Raw genomic sequence first — 21037 nt, forward strand, 5'->3', positions numbered from 1 at the left:
GTCACAAGTTAGCGGAAAATTATGATTTTTTTTTTTTTTTTCTTACAAAGTCTCATTCCACTAACTTGTGACAAAAAATAAAAACTTCTATGAACTCACTATGCCCATCACGAAATACCTTGGGGTGTCTTCTTTCCAAAATGGGGTCACTTGTTGGGTAGTTATACTGCCCTGGCATTTTAGGGGCCCGAATGCGTGAGAAGTGGTTTGAAATCAAAATCTGTAAAAAATGGCCGGTGAAATCCGAAAGGTGCTCTTTGGAATGTGGGCCCCTTTGCCCACCTAGGCTGCAAAAAAGTGTCACACATGTGGTATTGCCGTACTCAGGAGAAGTTGGGCAATGTGTTTTGGGGTGTCATTTTACATATACCCATGCTGGGTGAGATAAATATCTCGGCAAAAGACAACTTTTCCCATTATTTTATACAAAGTTTGCATTTGACCGAGATATTTCTCTCACCCAGCATGGGTATATGTAAAATGACACCCCAAAACACATTGCCCAACTTCTCCTGAGTACGGCGATACCAGATGTGTGACACTCTTTTGCAGCCTAGATGCGCAAAGGGCCCACTTTCCTTTTAGGAGGGCATTTTTAGACATTTGGATCCCAGACTTCTTCTCACGCTTTAGGGCCCCTAAAATGCCAGGGCAGTATAAATACCCCACATGTGACCCCATTTTGGAAAGAAGACACCCCAAGGTATTCAATGAGGGGCATGGCGAGTTCATAGAATTTTTTTTTTTTTTTTTTTGGCACAAGTTAGCGGAAATTGATTTTTTATTATTTTTTTTTTTCTCACAAAGTCTCACCCAGCATGGGTATATGTAAAATGACACCCCAAAACACATTGCCCAACTTCTCCTGACTATTCCAAAGAGCACCTTTCGGATTTCACCGGCCATTTTTTACAGATTTTGATTTCAAACTACTTACCACACATTAGGGCCCCTAGAATGCCAGGGCAGTATAACTACCCCACAAGTGACCCCATTTTGGAAAGAAGACACCCCAAGGTATTCGCTGATGGGCAAAGTGAGTTCATCGAAGTTTTTATTTTTTGTCACAAGTTAGTGGAATATGAGACTTTGTAAGAAAAAAATAAAAATCATAATTTTCCGCTAACTTGTGACAAAAAATAAAAAGTTCTTTGAACTCACTATGCCCATCAGCGAATACCTTAGGGTGTCTACTTTCCGAAATGGGGTCATTTGTGGGGTGTTTGTACTGTCTGGCCATTGTAGAACCTCAGGAAACATGACAGGTGCTCAGAAAGTCAGAGCTGCTTCAAAAAGCGGAAATTCACATTTTTGTACCATAGTTTGTAAACGCTATAACTTTTACCCAAACCATTTTTTTTTTATCAAAGACATGTAGAACAATAAATTTAGAGAAAAATTTATATATGGATGTCGTTTTTTTTTGCAAAATTTTACAACTGAATGTGAAAAATGTCATTTTTTTTGCAAAAAAATCGTTAAATTTCGATTAATAACAAAAAAAGTAAAAATGTCAGCAGCAATGAAATACCACCAAATGAAAGCTCTATTAGTGAGAAGAAAAGGAGGTAAAATTCATTTGGGTGGTAAGTTGCATGACCGAGCAATAAACGGTGAAAGTACTGTAGGTCAGAAGTGTAAAAAGTGGCCTGGTCATTAAGGGTGTTTAAGCTAGGGGGGCTGAGGTGGTTAAATAACCCCTCTCTTCCAATAAACAATAATAACAAAAATCTTAAGCATCAGCACAAAATGCCTGTACTATCTCTTATAGATATATAAAAAATGAGTTTGTCTGGACGTTTGTCTGTTCTTTATGCGCGACCAAACTACTGGACTTTTCGTTATCAAATTTGGCACACAGGTACATCAGGTGTCCGGGAAGGTTTTAGACCGGGTCTCAGCTCTCTAGGATGTACAGTTTGAGAAATTCCCAACAAATGACCTGCATTAGCCAATACAAGCCCCCAACTGCCATGCAAACAGTCACATGTCCCTTATCAGCCAATAGAAGCTCGCAGGCCCTTAGTCTTCACATACACAAGTTTTACTCCCGGTTTCCATAACAACCCAGCCATTTTAATTCACTGCTGTAGGTCCGCTTTTGGCTAGGGCTACAGGACGACATACACAGCTCAACAGGAAGTATCACACAGGATAGGATATTAGATACACAGCTCAGCAGACATTATCATACAGAATAGGATTAGATACACAGCTCAGTAGACCGTATTACACGGGATAGGATTAGATACACAGCTCTGGAGGCGGTATCACACAGGATAGGATATTGGATACACAGCTCAGTAGATAGTATCACACAGGATTAGATGCACAGCTAAGCAGACAGTGGGGCTGGGTGCTGTAGAGGTCACTGTTATGGGGGATACTGTCGATTTTATCTTAACGACACACAAACTGTCACGGCCTTTGCTGTGTGCGTCGTGACACTTGTGCCATGCTTGCGGTTGCCGGTGGTAACGTGTTGCTGTTATGGCATGTGGTGGCAGTGTCTCGGCTTTGGCTGTGTGCGCCGTGACATGGTTGCCACGCATACTGTTGCCGGTGGCAACGTGGTGACTGGTGTGTGCATTTCACCTTTAAGTTGTAGCCTTCCCCTGTCTGGTGCTGTAAGGGTTAACCCCCTGATTGGGTGTGGTCACTAGGTGCTTCTTATACCTGTGGCCTTTGGCCAGGAGTCAGTTGTACTCCAGCCTTGGTGTGTGCTGGAGTTATGCTCCTTGTCTGGATGTTCCAGCTTCCTGTGTGAGGGCATCCTAGTTGGACATCGTTTGTCTTCCTTGGGGTCCATTCACACGTCCGCAATTCTGTTCTGCATTTTGCAGAACAGAATTGCGAACCCATTCATGATGTGCTGCCCAGATCTGGAAATGCGGACCCGCACTTCCGGGTCTGCAATTCCGTTCCCGAAAAAAAATAGAACATGTCCTATTCTTGTCCGCAATTGAGGACAAGATTAGGCATTTTCTATTTAGTGTCGACGATGTGCGGTCCGCAAATTGCGGAATGCACATTGCTAGTGTCTGTGTTTTGTGGATCAGCAAAACGCACACGGATGTGTGAATGGACCCCAAGTCTCCTTTCCCCTCCTCACCTCACCTCTTATGATGTTTGGTGTGGTTTATTTTGGTGTTTAGCTTTTTATGTCATGTCTGGTGTTCCATCTCTGGTCGGTTTGATGTTGTGATCTGCATGGATGATTGATATTTTCCCCTGTCTGTTGTTGCCTTCGAAAGAGGGCTCAGAATGTGTCGCCTGCCATTTTCTGGTGCACATGCTTATCCTCCGGAGGTAGGGTGAAAGGGGAATTACTGTTAACGGCGCGTTTCTGGGTAACAGGTGTTGCCATTGTTGTTGAATCGTTGCTTGTGTTGGTGTGTCCCCTCGTTCCGTTCTCAGTTGGCCCTCACACAGGAAAGGCCGTGACACTGCCACCACATACCATAACAGCAACACGTTACCACCGGCAAAAAACGACTGAACCAAATTTGGCACACAGGTACATCAGGTGTCCGCGAAGGTTCTATACCGGGTCTCCGCGCTCTCGGACGTACCGTTCCTAAAATATTTCCAAAAAATGACCTGCATTACTCAATACAAGCCTGCAAGTCTTCTCTTCAAATCCCAACTGCCATACACACAGCAACATGTAACGCGACACATGTAGTCGTGTAGCCCTAGCATTAAAGGGGCAGGGCGCTGTGGAGATCACTGTTAAGGGGCCGGGCCCCTGAGGAGGTCACTGTCAAGGGAGTAGGGTTCTGTGAAAACTCACTGTTAAATGGGCGGGCTGCTGTGAAGGTCAAAGTTAAAGGGAACCTGTCACCGAGATTTTGGGTATAGAGCTGAGTACATGGGTTGCTAGATCGCCGCTAGCACATCCGCAATAACCAGTCCCCATAGCTCTGTGTGCTTTTATTGTGTATAAAAAACGATTTGATACTTATGCAAATTAACCTGAGATGAGTCAGAGCTTGAAAATATGACTTTTCTCCGGTCACACAAGTAAGATGTGACTCTTATGTTAATTTCCATATGTATCAAATCCGTTTTTTTACACAATAAAAGCACCGAGATCAATGGGGACTCTGTATTGCGGATGTGCTAGTGGCCATCTAGCAACCCATGTCCTCAGCTCTATACCCAAAATCCAGGTGACAGTTTCCCTTTAACCCCTTAAGGACTCAGCCCTATTTCACCTTAAGGACTTGGCCATTTTTTGCAAATCTGACCAGTGTCACTTTAAGTGCTCATAACTTTAAAACGCATTGACTTATCCAGGCCGTTCTGAGATTGTTTTTTCGTCACATATTGTACTTCATGACACTGCTAAAATTGGGTCAAAAAAGTTATTTTTTTTGCATAAAAAAATACCATATTTACCAAAAATTTTGAAAAATTAGCAAATTTCAAACTTTCAGTTTCTCTACTTCAGTAATACATAGTAATACCCCCAAAAATTGTGATTACTTTACATTCCCCATATGTCTACTTCATGTTTGTAGCATTTTGGGATTGATATTTTATTTTTTGGGGATGTTATAAGGCTTAGAAGTTTAGAAGCAAATCTTGAAATTTTTCAGAAATGTAAAAAAACCCAATTTTTAGGGACCACTACAGGTCTGAAGTCACTTTGCGAGGCTTACATAATAGAAACCGCCCAAAAATGACCCCATTCTATAAACTACACCCCTCAAGGTATTCAAAACTGATTTTACAAACTTCGTTAACACTTTAGGTGTTGCACAAGAGTTATTGGCAAATGGGGATGAAATTAGCGAATTTCTTTTTTTTGCCTAATTTTCCATTTTAACCCATTTTTTCCACTAACAAAGCAAGGGTTAACAGCCAAACAAGACTGTATCTTTATTGCCCTGACTCTGCCGTTTACAGAAACACCCCATATGTGACTGTAAACTACTGTACGGGCACACAGCGGGGCGCAGAGTGAAAGGTGCGCCGTATGGTTTTTGGAAGCCAGATTTTGCTGGACTGTTTTTTTGACACCATGTCCCATTTGAAGCCCCCCTGATGCACCCCTAGAGTAGAAACTCCATAAAAGTGACCCCATCTAAGAAACTACACCCCTCAAGGTATTCAAAACAGATTTTACAAACTTTGTTAACCCTTTAGGTGTTGCACAAGATTTAATGGAAAATAGAGATACAATTTCAAAATTTCACTTTTTTGGCAGATTTTCCATTTTAATATTTTTTTTCCAGTTACAAAGCAAGGGTTAACAGCCAAACAAAACTCATTATTTATGGCCCTGATTCTGTAGTTTACAGAAACACCCCATATGTGGTCGTAAACCGCTGTACGGGCACACGGCAGGGCGCAGAAGGAAAGGAATGCCATACAGTTTTTGGAAGGCAGATTTTGCTGGACTGGTTTTTTTGACACCATGTCCCATTTGAAGCCCCCCTGATGCACCCCTAGAGTAGAAACTCCAAAAAAGTGACCCCATTTTAGAAACTACGGGATAGGGTGGCAGTTTTGTTGGTACTAGTTTAGGGTACATATGATTTTTGGTTGCTCTATATTACACTTTTTTGTGCGGCAAGGTAACAAGAAATAGATTTTTTGGCACGTTTTTTTTTTTTGTTATTTACAACATTCATCTGACAGGTTAGATCATGTGGTAATTTTATAGAGCAGGTTGTCACGGACGCGGCGATACCTAATATGTATAAAATTTTTTTTATTTATGTAAGTTTTACACAATGATTTCATTTTTAAAACAAAAAAAATGTTTTAGTGTCTCCATAGTCTAAGAGCCATAGTTTTTTCAGTTTTTGGGCGATTATCTTAAGTAGGGTCTCATTTTTTGCGGGATGAGATGACGGTTTGAGTGGCACTATTTTGGGGTGCATATGACTTTTTGATCACTTGCTATTACACTTTTTGTGACGTAAGATGACAAAAAATGGCTTTTTTTACACCGTTTTTATTTTTATTTTTTTACGGTGGTCACCTGAGGGGTTAGGTCATGTGATATTTTTATAGAGCCGGTCGATACGGACGCGGCAATACCTAATATGTATACTATTTATTTATTTAAGTTTTACACAATGATTTCATTTTTGAAACCAAAAGAATCATGTTTTAGTGTTTCCATAGTCTAAGAGCCATAGTTTTTTCAGTTTTTGGGCGATTATCTTGGGTAGGGTATGATTTTTGCGGGATGAGATGACTGTTTGATTGGTACTATTTTGGCGTACATGCGACTTTTTTGATCACTTTTATTACCTTTTTTGGGAAGTAAGGTGGGCAAAATTTCAATTTCCTAATAGTTTTTATTTTTTTATTTTTATGGCGTTCACCGTGCGGGGAAAGTAACATGATCGTTTTATAGATCAGGTCGTTACGGACGCGGCGATACCAAACATGTGTAGGGAATTTTATTTTTTTTCATTTTTAATCAGTGATAAATGTGTTTTTGGATTTTTACTTTTTTTTTCACTTTTTTTTCACTTTTTTTTTGACCCAGACCCACTTGGTTCTTGAAGATCCAGTGGGTCTGATGTCTGTATAATACAGTACAGAACAATATATATTGTACAGTACTGTATTTTACTTACACTTTGTCTGAACAGATCTCTGCCTTTAGCACAGATCTGTTCAGCACCATGGACGGCAGGACGCCTGAGAGGCGTCCTGTTGCCATGGGAACCTTCCCCGTCTGCTCAGTAGTTGTCAGAACTTCGCAGACGGGGAAGGGTAAGCACAGGGCTGAGGGGGGCTGTCTGGGGGCTCTCTCCCTCTCCATCGGGGGGCTGCAAAGGCACAGCAGCCCCCCGATGGGAGAGGGAGGGAGCTCCCTCTTACTGTTAACTTTTTCCATACAGCGGTCCGTACGGACCGCTGTATGGAAAGGGTTAAACGGCTGACATCGCATCATCGATGTCAGCCGTTTATACCAGGGTGCCAGCAATGTGCTGGCACCCTGGTATACCCACTAGAGACAAACGATTATACAAGGGGAGGCGGGCGGGGGATCGCGATCCCGCCTGCCGCACCGCCCGCCTCCCGCACCGCCCCCACCGCCCACAACTCCCCCCCCCTGCACCACCCGCCGGCAAAAAATCATGCAGGGGTGCAGGGGGGGGTGTAAAATATATATTTTAGGGACACTAAAGCTTCTGATCCCCGCGGTCAGGGCCCGCGGGGATCAGAAACTGCACAAAGCGCAGCAAACCGCAGGTCTGAATTGACCTGCGGTTTTCTGCGATCGCCGATGTTGGGGGTCCAAATGACCCCCCCCTGCATTGTTACGGGATGCCGGCTGAATGATTTCAGCCGAAATCCCGTTCCGATTAACCCCTCGGGCGCCGGAATACAGATTTCAAGTTATGACGTACCGGTACGTCATGGGTCCTTAAGGACTCGGGATCCATGCCGTACCGATACGTCCTAAGTCTTTAAGGGGTTAAGGGGATGGGCTGCTGTGGAGGTCCCATTTTAAAGTGGCGGGGAACTTGGGGGGTGGGGGTGGAGTGTTAAGGGGTGGTGGACTGGAGTTCACGGTTAAAGGGGTGGGGTGCTGTAGAGGTTAGTTATGAGGGATACTGTATCTTTTACTGACACACACACACACACACACACACTCACACTCATTCATTCTCTCTCTCTCTCTCTCTCTCTCTCTCTCTCTCTCTCTCTCTCTCTCTCTCTCTCTCTCTCTCTCTCTCTCTCTCTCTCTCTCTCTCTCTCTCTCTATGAAATAGATGAAATATACCCGTGCAAAGCAGAGTCCTTCTGCTTTTATATATATATATATATATTACACAGTTGAAAGAAAAAGTATGTGAACCCTTTGGAATGATGGATTTCTGCACAAATTGGTCCTAAAATTTAATCTTCATTTAAGTCACAACAACAGACAATCACAGTCTGCTTAAAGGATAACTGTCATCTTTAGGCCCCTTTCACATGGGTGAGTATTCCGTGCGGATGCGATGCGTGAGGTGAACACATTGCACCCGCACTGGATCCTGACCCATTCATTTCTATGGGGCTGTGCACACGAGCGGTGATTTTCACACATCACTTGTGCGTTGCGTGAAAATCGCAGCATGCTCCTCTTTGTGCGTTTTTCACGTAACGCAGGCCCCATAGAAATGAATGGGGTTGCGTGAAAATCGCAAGCTAGTGCGATTTTCATGCACTGTTGCTAGGTGACGATCGGGATGGGGACCCGATCATTATTTCCCCTTATAACATGGTTATAAGGGAAAATAATAGCATTCTGAATGCAGAATGCATAGTAAAATAGGGCTGGAGGGGTTAAAAAAATAAGATAAAATTTAACTCGCCTTAATCCACTTGCTCGCGCAGCCCGGCTTCTGTTCTGTCTTTTTTGCTGTGTGCAGGAAAAGGCCCTGTGGTGACGTCACTCCAGTCATCACATGGTCCGTCACATGATCTTTTATCATGGTGATGGATCATGTGATGGCCCATGTGATGACCGGAGTGACGTCACCACAGGTTCTTTTCCTGCACACAGCAAAAAGGAAGACAGAAGAGAAGCCGGGCTGCGCGAGCAAGTGGATTAAGGTGAGTTTAATTTTTTTTTTAACCCCTCCAGCGCTATTGTACTATGCATTCTGTATTAAGAATGCTATTATTTTCCCTTATAACCATGTTATAAGGGAATATAATACAATCTACCCAGCACCTATCCCGAACTTACGTGAGAAAAATCGGCATGTTTGGTACCCAAACCCGAACTTCTTCACAGGAGTGCAAAACGCATTACAATGTTTTGCACTCGCGTGGAAAAATCGCGCATGTTCCGCAACGCACCCGCACCTTTTCCCGCAACGCCCGTGTGAAAGAGGCCTTAGACTCTAATTTTACTAATAACATGATATTCCAGAATCAGTTACTATTAGACTGACTTACCCCGTATTTAATAAGATTCAGCCCTTAGCAACCAGTCTGCATAAAACTGCAATTTCACTATTCAGTTAAGATGACCGCCACTGCCCTCACACTGAGGCTAAACCCGCCTGCCCTCACTAGCCAGTAACAATAGCCCCCAAAAGTGTCAGTAACCAGAGCCCTTTCCCCTAAAGGGTTAATCTCCTGCAGCACAAAGGGGTCCTCTTACCACATGTTGCTTTCATTTATACACTGAGCAGATGAGAGCTCCCTTCCCTGTTGTGCGCTGCTTCAACTCTGCATTCTCCAGCTCTGCTGAGTGAGGGAGCGTCTGCCAAGCGCAGGGACAGGTAGAAGTGCACACAGCCCAGGCACTGTTATCAGCTGCTGGGGAGGACCTGGCTTTAATTATTTACTTACAGTCCCTGGCTGTCAGTAATGTGACCCTGCACGCTGCGTGCTCCGTCTATCAATGAATAGACGGACCATGCCTAGCAACCCTATTTTAAGCACAGGTAAAAGTAGGCAGTACAGGGAACAAAAATGTGGAATTAAGGGGTAATTGAATACACAGTGAAAAGTTGAAATCGGGTCACCAAGGTGATATTAATCACCACAATCCAATACTCCAAAAAAAAAAAAAAATGACAGTTATCCTTTAAAATAATAATAACACACACACATAATTAAATGTTACCATGTTTTTATTGAACACACCATGTAAACATTCACAGTGCAGGTGGAAAAAGTATGTGAACCCTTGGTTTTAATAACTGATTGAACCTTCTTTGGCAGCAATAACTTCAACCAAACGTTTCCTGTAGTAGCAGATCAGACGTGCACAATAGTCAGGAGTAATTCTTGACCATTCCTCTTTCAGCAATATTCTTGGGATGTCTAGTCTGAATCCCTTTCTTGAGGTCATGCCACAGCATCTCAATCGGGTTGAGGTCAGGACTCTGACTGGGCCACTCCAGAAGGCGTATTTTCTTCTGTTTAAGCCATTCTGTTGTTGATTTACTTCTATGCTTTGGGTCGTTGTCCTGTTGCAACACCCATCTTCTGTTGAGCTTCAGCTGGTGGACAGATGGCCTTAAGTTCTCCTGCAAAATGTCTTGATAAACTTGGGAATTTATTTTTCCTTTGATAGCAATCCGTCCAGGCCCTGACGCAGCAAAGCAGCCCCAAACCATGATGTTCCCACCACCATACTTCACAGTTGGGATGATGTTTTGATGTTGGTGTGCTGTGCCTCTTTTTCTCCACACATAGTGTTGTGTGTTTCTTCCAAACAACTCAACTTTGGTTTCATCTGTCCACAGAATATTTTGCCAATACTGCTGTGGAACATCCAGGTGCTCTTGTGCAAACTGTAGACGTGCAGCAATGTTTTTTTTTTTTGGACAGCAGTGGCTTCCTCTGTGGTATCCTGCTATGAAATCTATTCTTGTTTAGTGTTTTACATATCGTAGATTCGCTAACAGGGATGTTAGCATATGCCAGAGACTTTTGTAAGTCTTTAGCTGACACTCTAGGATTCTTCACCTCATTGAGCAGTCTGCACTGTGCTCTTGCAGTCATCTTTACAGGACAGCCACTCCTAGGGATGAGTAGCAGCAGTGCTGAACTTTCTCCATTTATAGACCGTTTATCTTACCGTGGACTGATGAACAGCAAGGCTTTTGGAAATGCTCTTATAACCCTTTCCAGCTTTATGCAAGTCAACAATTCTTAATCGTAGGTCTTCTTGTGGAAAGCAAACCCAGAACTGGTGTGTGTTTTTTTTTTATAGGGCAGGGCAGCTGTAACCAACACCTCCATTCTCATCTCATTGATTGGACTCCAGTTGGCTGACACCTCACTCCAATTAGCTCTTGAAGAGTTTTAGTCTAGGGGTTCACATACTTTTTCTATCTGCACTGTGAATGTTTACATGGTGTGTGCAATAAAAATATGGTAGCATTTAATTCTTTGTGTGTTATTAGTTTAAGCAGACTGTGATTTGTCTATTTTTGTGACTTAGATAAAGATCAGATCACATTTTATGACCAATTTGTGCAAAAATCCCTATCATTCTAAAGGGTTCACATACTTTTTCTTGCAACTGTGTATATACACTCACCTAAAGAATTATTAGGAACACCTGTTCTATTTCTCATTAATGCAATTATCTAGTCAACCATTCACATGGCAGTTGCTTCAATGCATTTAGGGGTGTGGTCCTGGTCAAGACAATCTCCTGAACTCCAAACTGAATGTCAGAATGGGAAAGAAAGGTGATTTAAGCAATTTTGAGCGTGGCATGGTTGTTGGTGCCAGACGGGCCGGTCTGAGTATTTCACAATCTGCTCAGTTACTGGGATTTTCACACACAACCATTTCTAGGGTTTACAAAGAATGGTGTGAAAAGGGAAAAACATCCAGTATGCGGCAGTCCTGTGGGCGAAAATGGCTTGTGGATGCTAGAGGTCAGAGGAGAATGGGCCGACTGATTCAAGCTGATAGAAGAGAAACGTTGACTAAAATAACCACTCGTTACAACCGAGGTATGCAGCAAAGCATTTGTGAAGCCACAACACGCACAACCTTGAGGCAGATGGGCTACAACAGCAGAAGACCCCACCGGGTACCACTCATCTCCATTACAAATAGGAAAAAGTGGCTACAATTTGCACGAGCTCACCAAAATTGGACTGTTGAAGACTAGAAAAATGTTGCCTGGTCTGATGTGTCTCGATTTCTGTTGAGACATTCAAATGGTAGAGTCCGAATTTGGCGTAAACAGAATGAGAATATGTATCTATCCTCTGATGGCTACTTCCAGCAGGATAATGCACCATGTCACAAAGCTCGAATCATTTCAAATTGGTTTTTTGAACATGACAATGAGTTCACTGTACTAAAATGGCCCCCACAGTCACCAGATCTCAACCCAATAGAGCATCTTTGGGATGTGGTGGAACGGGAGCTTCGTGCCCTGGATGTGCATCCCTCAAATCTCCAACTGCAAGATGCTATCCTATCAATATGGGCCAACATTTCTAAAGAATGCTATCAGCACCTTGTTGAATCAATGCCACGTAGAATTAAGGCAGTTCTGAAGGCAAAAGGGGGTCCAACACCGTATTAGTATGGTGTTCCTAATAATTCTTTAGGTGAGTGTATATGTTCGTCTGTCTGTTCTTTATGCGCGACTAAACAACTGGACCGATCTTTATCAAATTTGGTACATCAGGTGCCCGGGAAGGTTTTAGACCAGGTCTCTGTTCTCTAGGACGTTCCATTCCTGAGAGATTCCCATAAAATGACCTGCATTAGCCAATAAAGCCTGCAAGTCTTTCACTCATATCCCAACTGCCATATACACTTTCACATGTCCCTTATCAGCTAATAGAAACTCGCAGGCCCTTAGTCTCCACATAGTTTTATTCCAGGTTTCCATAACAACCCAGCTATTTTTCTTCACTGCTGTAGGTCATCTTTAGGGTAGGGCTACACGACGACAATAAGTCGCACGACACACAGGGCACAACTATACTGCTACATGTGTCTCGTGACATTGATGATAGTCTATGGTGTTGCACTGCAACATGCTGCGATGTGACAGTCGCAGAAAAATCCATCTTGGATGGATTTTTTTGCGACTGTTGTGTCGCAGTGTGACACCATAGTTTATCATTATAACAATTGAAGAGACAAAATGTTGCGCATTACATGTCATTGTTGCCCTAGCATTAAAGGTGCAGGGCGCTGTGGAGGTCACTGTTAAGGGAGCGGGGTACTGTGGAGGTCACTGTTAAGGGAGCGGGGTACTGTGGAGGTTTCTGTTAAGGGGGCAGGGAACAGTGGAGGTCACTGTTAAGGGGACTGGCCTCTGAGGAGGTCACTTTCAAGGGATTGGGGTGCTGTGAAATTCACTCTTGGGGCTTCTTCACACGACCTTGCTGTGTTTTGCGATCTGCAAATTGCGCATCCACTAAACACAGATGCAGCACCTGTGCCTTCTTCAATTTGCCTAACGTAACGGACGGCCCTTTATAGAAATGCCTATTTTTGTCCGCAAAACTGACAAGAATAGGACCAGACTCATGATTTTTGCGGGGCCACGGAACGGAGCAACGTATGCGGACAGCAAACAGATGCGGCTCTGATGCGGAACCTAACCACGGTCGTGTGAATGAGCCCTTAAAGGGCTGGGCTGCTGAGGAGGTCCCATTTTAAGGTGGGGGTTTGTCAGTGTTGAGGGGTGGGGGACTGTGGAGTTCACTGTTAAGGAGGAGGGGTGCTGAAGAGGTCATTGTTTTGGGGGATGCTGTCGATATCTTTAACGACACACAAACATTAAATGAAATAGATAAAATATACCCGTGTGAAGCCGGGTACTTCTGCTAGTTATAATATAAATGTATCATTTCCATTCAGTTGTAACGAGAAACAAAATCTATACGATCGACTCCATTTTACGTCGCTTCATCTAAAAAAAAATTGAACAAAAAGTGATCACAAAGTTATACACACTACAAAATTGTATCAATAAAAACTATAGATTACCCCACAAAAAATGAGCCCTCTTACAGCTTTGTAGACAGCCATAAAAAAAAGCTATGGGGTTCAGAATATGGCAATGCAAAGAAAAAAAATACTTTTTCCAAATTAATTCTCCCCCCCCCCCCCCAATTTTTAAATGCAAGAAAAACAAAAAATGTGGCATCACTCTAATCTTACTGATTTGTAGTATGATAGTAACAAGTCAGTTTTAACGCATGGGGAATGCTGTAAAATGAAATCCATGAAACTGTCAGAATTCTCTCCACCCCCCCCCCCCAAAGGAAAAATAAGTTAAAGGCAGGTAGTAAAAAAACAGAAAATGGCAAGAACCTGAAGGGGATAAAAAAAAAAATCCCTGTATATTGTTTGGACCTGCTTGCTGTTCTAATAGGCCAAACAGCATTTGGTCAGTATCACCAAACACAATTCATGAGGGGAGTGCTACCGTTACTGACTAGCTGCTGTGTATCAGATTATGTACATAGCAGCCTTCAGTCACTAGTGAAACGGGTGGGGTAGCAGTGCTTCTCTGATGAACAGAGTGCGCTCATGATTAAGTCTAATATATTCTGTGTTCGATGCTATAAAGGTACTGTTTTTGTGTGGAAGAATGTTAGAAAAAGATATAGAACCTCTTTGGTTTATTATGATTATGATTAGGGATAAACCAACTTCATGTTATGAAATTCGTTCACGCTTTGTTTGGTGGTAAAAGGTGAATTGCGTTATGGATTCCGTTACCACGGACCATAACGCAATTCTATGATGGAATGCCTAACTTAATGCATTCCTTTATTCATTCCATCATAATAGAAGTCTATGGGCTGCATAACGGATCCGTCCTGTTTCCGTTATGTAGGAGAGGACTCCCCCTGCATAACAGAAACGGGACAGATCCTTTATGCAGGCCATAGACTTCCATTATGACAGAATAAATAACGGAATGCATCTAAAGACTTTCAGTCATATAATTGCGTTATGGTCTGTGGTAACAGAATCCATAACACAATTCTGCTTTTACCACCAAACGAAGCGCAAACGAGTTTCAAAATATGAAATTCGCTCATCTCTAATTATGATCTATCATTTGGATAGGTCATCAGCATCTGATCGGCGGAGGTTTGACACTTGGGACCCCCGCCGATCAGCTGTTTGAGAAGGCACTTGCAGTAGTGCAGCGGCCTTCTCATGGTTTCCCGCAGGCCAGTGACATCACTACTATGTCACGTGGCTTGGGTGCAGCTTAGCCCCATTGAAGTGAATGGGGCTGAGATTCACCCAGGCCAGTAAAATTCATGCCGTCACTGGCCTGTGGGAAGCAGCGAGAAAGCCGATCAGATGCTGATGACCTTTCCAAATGATCCTCAGTGAGATAAAGCTACAGAACCCATTTAAAGTGGCAATCATTTTAATGATCAAACCCCAATTAATATCTAATTTTTATTTATCTTTATTGAATTATTTTTACTGTTTTTTTCTTTAAGATCCTCAACGCTTTACAACCATACCTTTATTGATTAAGATTTACAAATTGATAATTAACGAATTGTCAAGTGTAATTGAAGCCAATGCAACCAGAAATGTAGAAGAGGAATGGGCCCAAGGTAACGGTAAGTTAAAGCATTTTGCTTCTTATATCCAAACAATAGGCAAAAAAATTGTACCACCACCACTTTTTTGGGAGACTTGAATATTGTCCTTAATGACTTTCTTAATGAATTTATAGTAAAGTAGGACAAACTACAGCCAGTGTCTAGTGTATTAACCACCTCAGCTCCCCTAGCTTAAACACCCTTAATGACCAGACCACTTTTTACACTTCTGCACTACACTACTTTCACCATTTATTGCTCAGTCATGCAACTTACCACCCAAATGAATTTTACCTCCTTTTCTTCTCACTAATAGAGCTTTCATTTGGTGGTATTTCATTGCTGCTGACATTTTTACTTTTTTTGTTATTAATCGAAATCTAACGATTTTTTTTGCAAAACAAATGACATTTTTTACTTTCAGTTGTCAAATTTTGCAAAAAAAAAAAACGACATCCATATATAAATTTTTCTCTAAATTTATTGTTCTACATGTCTTTGATAAAAAAGAAATGGTTTGGGTAAAAGTTATAGCGTTTACAAACTATGGTACAAAAATTTGAATTTCCGCTTTTTGAAGCAGCTCTGACTTTCTGAGCACCTGTCATGTTTCCTGAGGTTCTACAATGCCCAGACAGTACAAACACCCCACAAATGACCCCATTTCGGAAAGTAGACACCCTAAGGTATTCGCTGATGGGCATAGTGAGTTCATAGAACTTTTTATTTTTTGTCACAAGTTAGCGGAAAATGATTATTATTTTTTTTTTTTTCTCAAAGTCTCATATTCCACTAACTTGTGACAAAAAATAAAAACTTCCATGAACTCACTATGCCCATCACGAAATACCTTGGGGTGTCTTCTTTCCAAAATGGGGTCACTTGTGTAGTAGTTATACTGCCCTGGCATTTTAGGGGCCCAAATGTGTGAGAAGTAGTTTGAAATCAAAATCTGTAAAAAATGGCCGGTGAAATCCGAAAGGTGCTCTTTGGAATGTGGGCCCCTTTGCCCACCTAGGCTGCAAAAAAGTGTCACACATGTGGTATTGCCGTACTCAGGAGAAGTTGGGCAATGTGTTTTGGGGTGTCATTTTACATATACCCATGCTGGGTGAGATAAATATCTCGGCAAAAGACAACTTTTCCCATTATTTTATACAAAGTTTGCATTTGACCGAGATATTTCTCTCACCCAGCATGGGTATATGTAAAATGACACCCCAAAACACATTGCCCAACTTCTCCTGAGTACGGCGATACCAGATGTGTGACACTCTTTTGCAGCCTAGATGCGCAAAGGGCCCACTTTCCTTTTAGGAGGGCATTTTTAGACATTTGGATCCCAGACTTCTTCTCACGCTTTAGGGCCCCTAAAATGCCAGGGCAGTATAAATACCCCACATGTGACCCCATTTTGGAAAGAAGACACCCCAAGGTATTCAATGAGGGGCATGGCGAGTTCATAGAATTTTTTTTTTTTTTTTGCCACAAGTTAGCGGAAATTGATTTTTTATTTTTTTTTTTCTCACAAAGTCTCCCTTTCTGCTAACTTGGGACAAAAATTTCAATCTTTCATGGACTCAATATGCCCCTCATTGCCTGGGTTCCAGCCCGTGCTTGTGAAAGCATTCGTCGGGTAGAGATATCCGTGCAGAAGTTGAAAAATACTGAACCTTTTAGATGGTGCTGTCAGCAGGAATCGGATAGCAGGTAGGTATTGATAAATACAATGCTTTTTATTTTCAGTCTACGCGTTTCAGGGGCGGAGAGCCCCCTTCATCAGGACAATATACAGCATAAAGAGGCATTCACATGTAGCGATTATTTAAACACAAAAAAGGCGCGTAAGAGACAACAGAGGTGGAGAATGGGGCGGGCGGTGGGCGTGTGTGTTAGACAATGAGGAACCCGTCTTCTAGAGTTTAATTCTATACAGACCTATTTGCTAGTAGAATATGTAGCTTTTTCCTATACAGCAAATACGTGGTTATATTCTAGTATACATTGGGAAATGACAGAGGTGGAGTGGTCGGAATGACCATGTTGTGGGATGTTTTCGTGAGTGGATCTCATACTCCTGCTTTTTTGTCAGGAGCCGGCAGCGGTAGTGTAAAGCATGGTGGTTTATTTTGTTTTGTATTCAGAATGGTACGGCAGGTTGGCAGGAGAAGTATTAGATGATTGGCAACTAGTATATAGGGGATGATTGATGATCACAATAAATACTAAAATAGGGATAAAGATAAAATTAATAATAATAATAATAATAATAATAATAAATAAGACCAAAAGGTAGGGGGTAGGGGTGTATACAGTTATACAGTGTAAAAATTACTGTGTGGTCTTTTTTTAGGTGCATTCCTTGCCTTATTGCATATCTTTGGAGTACCCCAATATGACGGGTGTAATGGGAGTTTGCAGATGTTTATTTTGTTTTCCTTTTGTATTATTTTATATGTAAATGTTGTTTTATTTTATTTAGTTTCTCATATTGATAGGGGATGCGGGTAGAGGAAATACCAAGACAAATATCCTCCTGAGATCTAAGAATCAAGAGTATCCATATCATGTGATGATTGTATTGTTACTTTTTTTGGGACTGTATCCATTTTTATCATGGACACAGTTTCATGTGTGTAAAATAACAAGGTATTTAAGCAGTGTTGTTGACCTGCCAGTATATATTGCATAAAGGTAGTGTTTGCACTTGCGCAGTAGGACAAGACAAGAAAAAAAAAAAGGAAGGAAGGGGTTGAGCTAAAAGATGGTCTCATTTATTTAATTTAATCCCTGTGGCGCAAGGGTATCTAATTGATACATCCAGTAGACTTCTCGTCGCTGCAGAGTACTAAAACGATTGTATGGGTTTTCTGGTATGTAGTCTATTGGTGTAATCTTGATTGGATGATTTTTTCCTTCTGATGTAGAGGCACAATGTCTGGAGAGGCTATGTTTTAGGTAGAGTTTTTGGATAGTGTCTATGCTGGTTTAGCCTGCAGTGTAGCTCCTGAGTGGTGCGGCCTACATATTGAAGGCCGCAGCTACACTCGATTAAATAGATTACATAACTGGATTGGCATGTTAGGTAATGCTTTATCGCAAAAGTGGTCCCATTTTTATTTGATGAGAAATGTGTACATTTATTGGTTATTACCTTACAACATAGGCACCGACTTTTTCCACATTTGTAGCTACCTATTTTTTTCAGGGGTAGGGGTGGACCAACTGTAGTGGCTTTTTTGTGTTGTTTTGGCTTGCTAGGGGCGAGGAGGTTCTTAATTGTCGGGGCTCTCCTATAAATCATTCTAGGTTTGGGGGGTAAATGTTTGGCGAGGTATGGATCCTGTAGTAAAATATACCAATATTTGGAAAGGATTGTGCGTATGTTATTGTTAGATGTGTTGAACTGTGTGCCAAAATTTGTATTCATTTCTGTCTGTATCCCTTGTCTTATTTTGGTCTGTAGGCAGGTTTCCTGTGTGTCTGTAGTGGTTCTACCGTAGGCATTTTTTATAAGCTTCCTCGGGTAGCCTTTTTCGATAAACCTTTTTTCCAGGATTTTTGCCTGATTTTTAAAATCGCTATCTAGGGTGCAGTTTCGTCGAATCCGTTTATATTGGCTGTATGGGATGTTTTCCAACCATTTTTTGTTATGGAAACTTGAAAAATTGATGTAGCTATTTGTATCTATGGATTTGAAATATGTTTTAGTGACCAATTTGTTGTTTCCGGTGGAGATAATTATATCCAAAAAATCGATCTGGCTTCTATTGTATTTGGCTGTAAAGTTAATTCCCCAGCCTGTGTTACCACTGAGGAAGGGGTTGGACCCCGAAACGCGTCTGGTGCTACACCCCATCTTTGTACTGAAAAACCTACCTTACCATTAAATCGACCATAACCGAACAGAGAGCCGGCTTTAATCTCCTGATTGAATACTGCTACAAATATCTAAAGGCAGATCCTGGGAGTAAGTACACTTGAAGGCTCTTGTGATTATTTCGGACGAACACTTGGTCGATACAAAGGTAATGGACTTAATTCGCTTGCAAGCTTTTCAGCAGTGAGTTGCTGCCATTCACGTCGCTTTGGCGGGACGCCGCCGCGACTATTTGAATAACTGCAAAGCATATGACTGTTGTCTCAATATGAAAGTAAAAAACGAATAGACTTATTGCAAACAAGTCTTTGGATGTTCACAATCATTGGATCCAAGATTTACAATATTGGACTATTGAATATTTGCTGATTAATCGAATAATAGCCTTTGCTCTGTCGAATATTCATTATATTTATTTGTTAAAAACCTATTTATTCTACTGCATTCTTGATTGTTATATGCATCAAATATATTTATATTATCAATAAAGCTCATCTTTGCCTTAAATACACGGTCGCAGCTATCCTTGAGTGCCCTGTTCACCTATATATTTATCAATACCTACCTGCTATCTGATTCCTGCTGACAGCGCCATCTAAAAGGTTCAGTATTTTTCTCCTTCTGCATGTATTCCTTTAACCTCCTCAGGACCGCCGTACGCAGGATTGCGTCTTTGCGGCGGCCCTGCTCTTCTGGGTGGACGCGCCGGCGCGTCCTCTCGCGAGACGCGAGATTTCCTGTGAACGCGCGCACACTAACAGGAACGGAAGGTAAGAGAGTTGATCTCCAGCCTGCCAGCGGCGATCGTTCGCTGGCAGGCTGGAGATGTGTTTTTTTTTAACTCCTAACAGGTATATTAGACGCTGTTTTGATAACAGCGTCTAATATACCTGCTACCTGGTGGTCCCCTTTGTTTGGATCGACCACCAGAGGACACAGGTAGCTCAGTAAAGTAGCACCACTACACTACACTACACACCCCCCCCCCCCCCCCCGGTCACTTATTAACCCCTTATTAGCCCCTGATCACCCCATATAGACTCCCTGATCACCCCCCTGTCATTGATTACCCCCCTGTCATTGATCAACCCCCTGTAAAGCTCCATTCAGACGTCCGCATGATTTTTACGGATCAGCTGATAGATGGATCGGATCCGCAAAACGCATCCGGACGTCTGAATGAAGCCTTACAGGGGCATGATCAATGACTGTGGTTATCACCCCATATAGACTCCCTGATCACCCCCCCTGTCATTGATTACCCCCCTGTCATTGATCAACCCCCTGTAAAGCTCCATTCAGACGTCCGCATGATTTTTACGGATCCACTGATAGATGGATCGGATCCGCAAAACGCATCCGGACGTCTGAATGAAGCCTTACACGGGCGTGATCAATGACTGTGGTGATCACCCCATATAGACTCCCTGATCACTCCCCCTGTCATTGATCACTCCCCCTGTCATTGATCACTCCCCCTGTCATTGATCACCCCCCCTGTCATTGATCACCCCTCTGTAAGGCTCCATTCAGACATTTTTTTGGCCCAAGTTAGCAGAATTTTTTTTTTTTTTTTCTTACAAAGTCTCATATTCCACTAACTTGTGTCAAAAAATAAAATCTCACATGAACTCCCCATACCCCTCACGGAATCCAAATGCGTAAAATTTTTTAGACATTTATATTCCAGACTTCTTCTCACGCTTTAGGGCCCCTAGAATGCCAGGGCAGTATAAATACCCCACATGTGACCCCATTTCGGAAAGAAGACACCCCCAGGTATTCCATGAGGGGCATATTGAGTCCATGAAAGATTGAAATTTTTGTCCCAAGTTAGCGGAACGGGAGACTTTGTGAGAAAAAAATTAAAAATATCAATTTCCGCTAACTTGTGCCAAAAAAAAATAATTTCTATGAACTCGCCATGCCCCTCATTGAATACCTTGGGGTGTCTTCTTTCCAAAATGGGGTCACATGTGGGGTATTTATACTGCCCTGGCATTCTAGGGGCCCCAAAGCGTGAGAAGAAGTCTGGTATCCAAATGTCTAAAAATGCCCTCCTAAAAGGAATTTGGGCACCTTTGCGCATCTAGGCTGCAAAAAAGTGTCACACATC

General features: G+C 42.2%; 1 protein-coding gene across 1 annotated transcript in view; it reads left to right on the top strand.

The window, feature by feature from the left end:
• Positions 1-21037, top strand: part of IPO9 (importin 9) — a 154190-nt gene that overhangs the window by 120910 nt on the left and 12243 nt on the right. Inside the window, exon 21 of the mRNA XM_040424209.1 lies at positions 14934-15059. Coding sequence (XP_040280143.1) covers positions 14934-15059 — 126 coding nt within the window. The remainder of the gene's footprint in view (positions 1-14933; positions 15060-21037) is intronic.

The sequence above is a fragment of the Bufo bufo genome, chromosome 3, assembly GCF_905171765.1.
Source record: "Bufo bufo chromosome 3, aBufBuf1.1, whole genome shotgun sequence".
NCBI lineage: Eukaryota > Metazoa > Chordata > Amphibia > Anura > Bufonidae > Bufo > Bufo bufo.